The sequence below is a fragment of the Typopeltis vanoorti genome, chromosome 15 (assembly GCF_054136105.1).
Source record: "Typopeltis vanoorti isolate ZY-2024b chromosome 15, IOZ_Tvanoo_1.0, whole genome shotgun sequence".
Lineage (NCBI taxonomy): Eukaryota > Metazoa > Arthropoda > Arachnida > Uropygi > Thelyphonidae > Typopeltis > Typopeltis vanoorti.
Window position 1 is genome coordinate 65,422,463 of NC_143563.1, and position 11,717 is coordinate 65,434,179.

At 34.8% G+C, this 11,717-nt stretch overlaps 1 protein-coding gene across 7 annotated transcripts in view; it reads right to left on the minus strand.

Annotated features, from left to right (window-relative positions):
* LOC150098829 (PHD finger protein 14) overlaps window positions 1-11,444 on the minus strand; it is a 570,499-nt gene extending 559,055 nt beyond the window's left edge. For all 7 annotated transcript variants that reach the window (XR_016549471.1, XM_090404762.1, XM_090404761.1 and 4 more), the window contains exon 1: window positions 11,343-11,444. Coding sequence is in view for 6 of the 7 variants with exons in the window: in XM_090404762.1 (XP_090260888.1) it covers window positions 11,343-11,394 (52 nt within the window). In the remaining variant the exon portion in view is untranslated. The remainder of the gene's footprint in view (window positions 1-11,342) is intronic.
* Window positions 11,445-11,717: the final 273 nt, after the last annotated feature.

Sequence of the window (11,717 nt, forward strand, 5' to 3'; positions counted from 1 at the left end):
AGGCAACTATTTAAGAATGCTGATGGTCAATAATTTAATAGTGTTGATCACAATGGGAAACACAAAGGATCATTTGGAGTTCATTAAAGGGCTTATTGTGCAAGCCCATCTGGCTGGAGCAAAAATTTTGAAAACAGCAGAGTTGATTGGTTTCTCGAAAGGTGAGATATCCCAAGGGTTTAATCAGTGGAAAAATAACCCGCATTGCTTGTCTAGGAGGTGTAACTGTGGTCCTAAGACAGTCTGTCAAGAACAAGATCCCTGCCGTCTGAGAAGGCTTGTATGGACAAACAGAACTTCCTGAGTGCAGAAACTGACCAAAGCATTTAATGAAGACTGTTCCCAATCCATATCTCACCGACCTATGCACAGGGAATCGAAGAGGATCAGTACAGGCAGTCACATACTTATATGCAAAATAAAAGTTTCTAATTCAGTGGCAGGTATGTGTAGTACATTTGTATTAGTACCCATGACTGGATTATGGATTAGATAATCTGGAAACCCTGCTCAACTTTTTCAAGTCATTTCAGGCCTTCAATATGTCTTAGACCAAGCAATGAAATTCATTTACCCCTTAAGATGCTTAAGGGGTAACACAATAATCCAGGTGTGGTCTTATGAACGCCTTTATAAAGAGGCAAAATGATTTCCCTATCCTTAGATGTCAAGGTTTGCTTCAGCATCGCAATTATCCTCTGAGCTGTATTTGCAACATTTGTAATGTGACCTTTGAACTTCAAATTCCTAACCACCAATGCACCAAGATCCCTTGCCTCCTCAGTTTCTTGTAGCATAACCCTGCTAGTATAATATGCTGCTGGAAATCTCATCATACCAAAGTGCATAACTTTAAACTTACTAAGATTAAACTGACAACCATTTTAATTTGCCCAAATTTCCAGCCTATTCAAATCATTTTGTAAGTGCGGAATATCAGTAGCATCCCTGATTTCCCTGCCTATCTTTGCATTATTGGCAAACAATTGCACATCTCCTGTTAGACCCCTTCCTAATGTCATTAATATATAGATTGAACAACAATGGCACAAGGACTGAACCCTGAGGTACACCACTGGTCACCTTAAATCTGACAGATTCCCACCTTTTGTTATATGCCTGTCACCCATCCACTGATCCAAGTCAAGAGTTTATATTCCAATCCCATATATTCCAGTTATATGATACAGCCTTTCATGTGATATCTTATCAGGTGTCTTAACAAAATCCAATATTATCATTGTATATCCATTTCCTTTATCCAACTCAGTCATAACATTGTTATAAAATATGAGCAAACTGCTAAAACATAACCTTCCTTTAGTATAGCCATGCTGCTTCTTGCAGAGTATAGCTTATTTGTCTACCCATTTCTGTATGCAAGCTCATACCAACTTCTCTAAAATCTTCAGTACCACCAGAGATATTGATAGGGCAGTAGTTAAACACATCAGTTTTTGCACTACCCTTGAACAATGGAACTATCATACATTCCTTCCATTCCTGGGGTATCATTCATGAGCTGAGACAAGTTATACAAACATGTGAACGGTCTAGCCAATTCCACTGAACATTCCTTTAGCAAATGGGATGATATTCCATCTGTCCCTATTAATAAATTCTTATCCAGGTTATGCAACACCTCTTCAACTTCACTTTCATTAACCTCTAACTCTTCATCCAATGTAGCAGTACCACTGTGCACCATGTTACATACACCTGGTTATATATCTTAGCAAAGTGAGCACTCATTAATTGAACAATCTCATTAGCATCTGACACTAAAGTACCATCTGCATTCAATAGTTATTCTTTCACATTCATTCTTTCTTTTGCTTGTGGCATAACGATAAAATTCTTTTGGGTTGCCTTTAGCTTGCATAGCCAATTTCTTTTCATACTCTGATTTGTGTCCCTAAATTCATAAATATGAATAATCTGATTTAGATTTCTGCATATAAAATTATTATCTTTCAAATGAATGTATATAAGCAGCTGAGACTGTTTGCTTGTTCTAATGTTTGGTTACTTAGTGTCATTCTTATGTTTTCAAGAGTATTATTTTCATTATCATAGTTTTTTTTATTATTATATGGCCATGTCTGTGGAGTCCAAAGACTATGCTGGAGGTCCATTAACTATTATTCACACAACACCTATCATAATTCTCCTTAAAACTCATTTACTGTAAGAACACCTATGACCACTTTTGGTAATGCATTACAGTCATTCACTACTCTGAAAGCAAAAAAACATAGTCCCAATATCTTTAGTAAGGGTGCAGGTCCAAGTACTAAAAAATTTATTTTATATCAATTTTATAAAACCCCTTTAGCAACTTATATTTTTCTCTGTCACCTCTTTTCCACTATCAACTAAACTTTGCATGCTACACAATTTCAATCTATCCTCACAGTGGGCATTTTAAGACCCTGTCATCAACTCATTCAGGCATCTCTTTATCTTGCATACAGATAGCCTTAGGCATCGGTTGTTACAGTGCTTCATGGTATAAACAATACCAGAAGGAAAATAAAATAATTTATTGACTTGTTAATATTTTGCTGGATTTCCAACTGGCATCCTGAGAGCACTAAATTACAAACGTGGGAGATACTTGGCATTCAATTAGATAGTTGCAAAAACAATTCAAATTGTATCTGAAAGGAAAACATCCTAACAGGAAACCTGTAAGGACTGGATAAAAAATAAATAAATAAAAATAATAAATAATAACTTAATTCAGAAATCAGGATAAATGTGTCCTTAGAATAATAATCTCCAAGATCTTTGGTAAATTGATGCAACCACATCTGCTGAGCATGGGGAGTGCTTGATAGCTGATAATAAAAAAAGATTCTATCAGACCTATAGGTCGATAAAAAAAAAAAAAAATACAGAACACCTAAAATAGTCTCTCTGAAGTTGCAAATGGAAGTTTTGAGGCAGAAGGTGGGAAGTAGTGTTTTTTTTGCATGGAGGATGACTGGACTAAACTGGCTCTGCTCAGTGACAAGCAAAAATCTATCACTGAGCATAGCTGCTCTACTCCCCAAGAGTAAGCCTGCCATCAACAGAGGGCAGTTCTTGAGAAGATACCCAGGTTGAATTAATGCACAAGTTGTACATTTCCTTTATCTGACTCGGTAGCTAAACATGTATTACCTTATTATTAAAATACTTTGGATCAGAGATAGTTGTAGAAAGTTTTTATTTTACTTGGTTAGAGCCTAAATTATACTTGCCAAAAAATTATATTCTTGTTTAATCCTTTATCCAAGTATAAGCAAACAAACTTTGTGAATGAAATATCCTCAAAACCAGGCTACTTGTAACTTAAATATAATTTCTTTGTAAGTATAATTTACGTTCTAAAAACCTTTCCTATAACTATGTCTGATCCAGAATATTTTAATAAGCTAATACACCTTTTTGGTAACGTAAATGAGAAATATGACTTCTGTGTTAATCCAAGCTTGGTAAATTGAATAATGTAATCCTGTCAACTCAGCTGTGACCCAGACATGAGCTAGTAATCACATGCTATGTGACTCACTTATAATTCATGTTTTGAATGTAGTTGTCATCTTTCTCCTTAGTGATGTCAATGTCATGTTGGATAAAATATATTGAAGTTTTTGTAATAAAATTGTTTTTTTTTTGCTACATGTGTAAGTATCAAATGTGTCTAGTACATGTGCTCCCTTAAAACATTTTAATTATTTTATTTTATACATCAATAATAATTTTCATATGTTAAATTAAAATGCATCTTTAAGTTAAGCAACTATATAAAGTATGGCTATCAATGGACATGTACATTAATGGCATTAACATTAAGGTACTGTAAGTTTACATCCTTTTGTGGGATAGTTACAATTAAAAAAATTAAATTCAAGAAGTAATAATAAAATCCAAAAATATAAACCTAACTTATGTACATTTAAGTTTAAAGAAATCTTATCGTCATCATTATTATATTCTTGACTTGCAGAGTGTCACAAGACTCATCATGGGAAGTCAACACCAGTCAATAAAAAGGTCTATCGTACCACTTCTTAAACTCATCCAGTGGTTGCACTTTCACCACACTCTCAGGCAATGCATTCCATACTTCTACCACACTCCATGCAAAAAACTTACAAAAAAAATGAACTCTTTTACTCACTACTTCCTTGTGTAACTTCCAGGAATGGTCCCTTATCCTTATTCCTTCCCTATGAAAAACCTCCTCAGTGTTAATATGATAATAACCCTTCAATAGCTTAAATGTCTCGATCATATCTTCTATTCACCAAACTTTACAGTGTGCCTGCCTTCAGTCTATGCTCATAATCAACACTGTACAGTCCTGATATCATTTTTGTTATCCATCTCTACACCCTCTACAAGGTTACTTCATCCCCTTCAAATCCCAGTGACAAGATCAGAGCACAGAAATCCAGATGTGGTCTGATCAAAGCTTTATACATTGGAACCACCACATTTTTATCTCTTGTAGTCAACGTTCTCCTCAGTACTGATGCAATTCTCTAAAATGTCTTCACAACATTCACAGTATGTTCTTTGAACTTTGTTTCTATTTACAATCACCCAAGATCCCCTGCTTTCTCCACTTCTTCCAGTATAACTCCACCAAATGAATATGAAGCATCCCATCTGTGAATCCCAAATTTCAAATCCTTGTATTTAGTTGCATTAAACTGACATACCCATTCATTTGTCCACCTTTCTATCTTACTTAAATACTCTTGAAGAACTAAAACATTAGCACTATTACCAATAATTCTCTCAAGCTTCACATCTGCAAACAACTAAATATCTCCCTGTAGTTCCGTGACAATATCACTGACATAAAGATGGAACAGTAATGGTCCCAGTATCGAATCCTATTGAACTCCACTTGTAACCTTCCTACTTCTTGTTACTGCTCCACTATATACAACTCTCCGATATCTATCAGAAAGCCAGTTACTAATCCAATCCAATAACCTAATATCCAAACCCATATATGTCGCAACTTAAAAAGCAACTTGTGCCACCCTGCCAAATACCTTGGGGGAAAAAAAGACTGTACCTTACCATCATCCACTGCTCTTGTTACTGTACTATAAAAGTTAACGATATTAATAAAACAAAAGTACCCTTTAACAAATCCATGATGGCCTGCACAAATAATATTGCCTTCATCTGCCCAATTCAATATTGCCCTCATCTACCCAATTCTGTATACAAGTTCTTACCAATTTCTCCAAAATATTAACAACTATAGAAGAAATACAAACAGGCCTATAGTTGGATACTTCTATTCTACCATCACCTTACTCTTACAAGGAGATGCCAGCTGTGCACTCGAAACGTATCACCTCAGACTTTTTTTTGACCATCGTCTGCAGGTTGGGAGGGAAAAAAGACATCGTCGCCAGCTTTGAAAGGAGCAGATCTTCTGGGCAGCGATTTGCACCTCGCAACAATTTCCTCCCTCTGGACGTCGTGGACAACGTTCGCGTGGCTGCACGGGATCGTCTCCTTGAGTTAGCGATGAGGAGAGGGAAGGAATGAGGACCTTTCCTCCTATGGCAAACAAATCTGGGGGGGGGTAATCTGTTGATATTCTTCTTGAGCTGTTGGAGATTGTAGTCCTTTGGAAATGCTTCACAAGAGAAGTGTTGGGAACAGCAGGTTCAGTGAGCATGCAGTTTGCATGCAAATGAATTTGAGCAGCTGTTACTAAGTTCCAGAATCTGGCAGAAATGAGAGGCATAATGGATGCAGAGAATAGAACCCATATGCAAAATAGCTAAGCAAAGATATCAAAGAAAACCCCATCCAATAATAATAATGACACATTATTATTATTATTACTCAGGACTACCAGAGGAATGGGTTAAAATAGCATAACATCAAGGAATAGGTTAAAAAAAATTTTTATTGACTGCACTGAGAAAATTTTAGGCCACCATGCAAAACAAAAAAAAAAGCAGGCTCAATGAATGCAAAAGCAGACACTCGCATAAAATAATACTAAACAACATGTTTATGCAACTATTAATGAAATTACATCTAAGTTCATCTCCACTTACCATGAGAAAAAACAAAGGAAAAAAATTAAAATAACAAATAGATGTTGTTACAGCATTTTTATTTTATATTTGTGTGTAAAATCTTATCAACTAACAGATGCAGTTAATTGATGATAAAATGTATCAAATGAATAACAGTTTTGACTAAAAATGAAAATGATAATCTGTATTTGTGTAAGTAATTATTATTATTATTATTATTATTGATGCTTCAGCAAGCAAAATATTTCTCACTACTTAATGATTATCCAGTTTACAGCTTTAAAAAACATAAAAAATAATGAAAAAGGTGAAAAATGGTGGATAGGGAAAAAATAAGCCATGAATATATACAAGCAAATCTATACCTGGGATAGGAGAATGATTACTCAGTATATAGCTTAGCTAACCTATACTTGATTATTTTCAGCACCGAGTTAGTGGTCTTATGCTGTGGGACATGTTTCCTATAAGTACTATGTTTTTTCTCATAAAGCCTCCAACATGTTTGATAGAATATGTAAATAATATTCTATTTTGATTGGTTCAGTGCATTGGCATGTACAACTGCAAGGACTAGAAGTTGATAGTGCATGGGAGGTAGTTAAGAAGTGCTTGCATGAAGCAATGGCTGACTGTATACCTAGAGTCCGAATAATAAATCAAGTAGGGGTTAAATGGATGAATAACACCATTAAGCTTGAGTTGCAAAAAAAGAAACAACTATGGAGGGAATTTAAGGAGAAGGGTGACCGGCAGGCACATGAACGGTATAAAGCACAGGCCAGAAGGGTGACGAGTGTGGTAAGAAAAGCAAAAAAGGATTACGAAAGAACATTGGCCATGCAGGCTAAAGAGAATCCTAAACAGTTTTTTAGATATGTAGCAAGTAAAAGGAAAAATGTACATGGCAGATTGATTTTAAAGAATGCCGATGGTAGGGAGGTAACTGAATCAGTTGAGATAGTTGAGTTACTGAGTGAGCACTTTGCAAAAGTATATCATCCAGGTGGTGACATTGCAGAAACGAATAAACCAGTAGATTATAAGGGAATTGTGGTTAATGAAGTGGAGGTGAGTAGTCTATTGCATAACCTCAATGTCAATACATCTGTGGGATTGGATGGTATACCAGCTCGTGTTGTACGAGAAGCAGCTAAAGAATTGTCAGTACCCTTGACCATTTTGTTTAATTTGAGTCTCGGGTCTGGGTTAGTCCCGAGCGGGTGGAAAGAGGGGAAAATAGTTCCACTGCATAAAGGTGGTTCCAAGACTGCTGTAGTAAATTACCGACCGATTAGCATATCAGGAATCATTGTCAAGGTCTTAGAGAAAATAGTCACGAGGAAAATACAAGATTGGATAGAAGAAAATGGGATACTGTATCGGGGACAGCATGGTTTTGTGAAGGGTAGGTCATGCCTCAGTAACTTGCTCACGTATTATAACACAGTGACGGCTGAACTGGATAAGGGTAATGGGTTTACGGTGATTCTACTGGACCTTGCCAAGGCCTTTGACAGGATTCCACATGGAATTCTAATCAGTAAATTGCAGCATATGGGAATGGACATAGGGTTAGTGAGATGGATAGGAGGGTGGTTGACGGAGAGATATCAGAGAGTGGTTTACTCGGGAGTAGAGTCCACAAGACGGCCTGTGACTAGTGGTGTGCCACAAGGATCTGTTCTTGGACCACTGCTGTTTAATTTGTTCATAAATGATATAGGAAATGATCTGAGAGGAACAGTTCATTTGTTTGCGGATGATGCGAAGTTGGGTAGGGCAATAGTGAATGCAGATGACGTCAAAATTTTGCAGGATGATTTGGATAGATTGGAGGTCTGGGCTAAGGAGAATGGATGTCAGTTTAATGTGGCAAAATGTAAGGTTATGCATTTTGGGGTGAAAAGATTGGCGGCAGTTTACTGCATTGGTGGAACCGTGCTCCAGGAAATTGATGAGGCACGAGATTTAGGAGTGTTGGTAGATAAGGAATTGAAATTTAGGGGACACATTGCAAAAGTGACCAAAACAGCTCATCAAATCACTTGGTTGCTGAAGAATACGATGACAAGCAGAGACAAGCAGGTTATTGTTCCTCTGTATCGAGTCTTGATAAGACCCATCTAGACTACTGTGCTCAGATTTGGTCACCTAGGTTTCTTCTTGATGGGGAGGAGGTGGAGAGGATCCAGAGGCAAGTGACCAAGATGATAGCAGGTCTGTGGAATGAACCGTATGAGAACAGGTTGAGGATTTGTGGGTTGCAAAAATTGGTTGATAGGCGGAGGAGGGGAGATATGATTGAGACATTCAAATTACTGAAGGGTTTCTATAAAATTAATTCAGAAGATATTTTTGAGTACAGGGCTGGTTGTGGGAGGACTAGGGGACATCCATGGAAACTGGGCAAAAGTGTGGTTAGTAAAGGTGTTAGAGCTGGGTTCTTTACTTTTAGAGTAGTGAATGAGTGGAATGCGCTCCCTGAGTCTGTGGTGGATGCTGTGACAGTGAATGAGTTTAAGGCGAGGTATGATAGATACTGTATGAATGTCAAATAGTTGTGATGAATATGATTTGGGGCCTCCCTCGATGAATCCAATGACTCCCTGGAGTTGCCCGTAATAATAGTAATAGTAATAATAATATATATAATTTATGAAATTCATGCCTTTGTGGTTCTCTTGAAGGAAGGCCATGTTGTTAATATTATTATTATTACTATCATTGCTATTACTAATAACAGTAATATTACTATTATTACTACCATTCTGCTTCTTATAGGGTTAAACTTCTTAAACATCTTGTTTACATTACTGAGTTAATTTGTGATTCTCAAAGTTTCAACCCATTAACTTATAAAACTCATAAAGGAATTACTGTCCACTAGTGAAGGATGCTTAACAGGAAAAATACTTTTAAAATGATACATAGAAGATAGTTAAAGTAATTCAAACATACTGGTTCTTGTATAGAAGCTGTTTCATTAATATATGAATATAGCTTTCTGTGCAAACATGCCTTTACTTTTTTTTCAGCTTAGTTTTTGGATAAGAATAATAATGAAATACTTCATCTGTTTTAAGTTATTACTGCATCCAGTGAAAAAAATATATAAATAAATAATAATAAATTATCTAACTCAGGGGTTCTCAACTTTTTCCAGTGGCATACCACTATATTTAATTCAAGATATTAGATGTACCAGTAAGCAAATCTGTTTTCATACCACCTGGCAGTGGCTCACATACCACTGGTGGTATGCATACCATTGGTTGAGAATCCCTGATCTAACTAATTTGCATGCAGAATTATAGTTACTGGTTCCTATATACCACTACAATATAATTTTATTTTCTAAAAAAATATATTAGTGCCTTATACTTTCAGAAAATTTTCTATCAGAAATTAATTATTATTAATATTGCTGGCACCTCCATGGATGGAAACCATTTCACTCATAAGAGGTCACTCCTTTACCAATGAAACATTTCTGCCTATTGTGTATGTTGTCTGGCTAGTTTGCTAGTTTTGCATTTTAAAAATAAATAAATGAATAAAAATAATAAAAAAAATCCAGGTCTCTGGAGACTAAGAACTCAACTAATATTACACCTATGTGGTAATAATATACAGTATTTTTTAAATATATATTTCAAAAAAAAAAAAAAGGTTACACATAATTTTAAATGTAGAAAACAGCTATTACTAGCACAAATGAAAAAAAAAAAAAAACTGAAATGTAAAGTACTTGAACTATTTCTGTAAACTGGTATCTACTACTTAATACATTTTCCTAAGCTTAAGAAATGAAAAGATGATGTTGAAAATACACTTGACAAAATATACAAATATGTTACAGGGTAAATTATCATATTTTAACCATTCTATTTTACTAAAAATAGTAATGGGGAAAATCTTGGATGCCAGTTTTTAATAAAAATTTTGGTATGTGTTCACTCCTTTTCCAGTTGTTTTCATAAGTGGTATTTAGATACAGGACATTAGATGAATATATAATCGATCTCTGCGATTTATTACTATATTTAATAAAATACAATTAAAGCATTTGGAATTGAATTGGTATTAATATTTTTGTGACACCACCAAGAATTAAGAATTCAGTCAATTTTCGTGGTTTGATAGCGCTAAAATTTATTCCATATTTTTATTTTATATCTTATTAATTTTTTGAATAGTAATTATATTCAAAAATCAGTATGGACAAAAAATAACAAAGATATAAGTAAGCTTAGCTCTTTTGTATTAATTGTTATTAAGTGGCTAGTTATTAGGATTACTTGATTGCTTATTCCAAGTTATGGGGTTAAAAGTGTGCGTCTGACCAAGGAGAAATTTATTCTGTATTAATTTTCTTTAAATATGGCCACTGTACTAAAAATTCGTTTGGTTCAACGAAAGCAACAAAGGACTGGTTATTAATCACTCCATTGTCTATTCTAGGTTATTTAGTTACATGTTAATCGCCATACAAAAATGCAAAACAGAAATATGTATCCAATTTCAACATGTATATGATAAGTATATATAACAAATAAATTAGATCAAAATAAGTCAGTTCTTCGGTTATTTTTCAAAAAAACAAACAAACAAATAAAATGACAATAATCAATTTAAATTAAATAAAATTTAATAAATATTAAGATCACTTTATTACGAGCATAGTAATATTAATACTTTTCAGAAAGGCACATTACAAAAATTTTAAAATAGGTAGACATTCGGTAAACGAGTGGCAAATATATTTCCTAATTTTCTGAAAACGAGAGTTATCGTTTTTAAAATATGTATTAAAAATACAAATAAAATAATAATAAAAAAAACTGGGCAAGAGGGCAGTAACATCACAGGCAAATTATCTTCTATGATCGTTACGTATTTTATAAATAAATTTTTAAAAACAAATTAAAATTAGATTGCGACAGTAAGATTAAAACATCAAGGAAGAAGTCTCGCTAATTCAAAACTAAATAAAGCGTATAACGTTGGCAACCGAATACACTGCTTATTGCCACCTTTGGTTACAGCTTATAGCCTATGGCCTAGTATGCTTTAACCACACGTGTAAACTTCTTGTCAAAGTAAAAGGTGAAATGATGATGATGACTTGCCTGCTTTGCACTCTATATTCGCCATTACTCCGTCGTTCTAAGATTTATACTCAACGCAGACGCAGTGGATTCAACCATTCGCCTCTATTTATCCGCGAAGTATCTGAGATGCCGGATACAAAGCGGCAAAGATTTCTCTACTCACCCATCGTTCGATACAGAAACCCCACACCTTCCAGTCCATCTTTTTCGGCCATATCTTCTCCAAACCCCAATGGATGCTAGAAATTTTTAAAATGAACTATTGCTGATATCCACAAGGTGTCGCTACTTTTCCTTCTAAACAACAACAAAAACAAAACTAAGATAAAAATGAACCACAAATCATGAAATTGAAAATAAACTTGAAACAATGTCCATAGGGCTATTCAGCATTATTTTTAAGATAATGCTTCTATACTTAGACTGCGTTGTCCCATGGTCATGGTCCTCTTTAAAAAATTCTAAATAATCAATCAGTCCTGATCTAAAAATCATAAATAGTCGATTTTGGAAAATAATCTTTGATCTCTTAGTTACA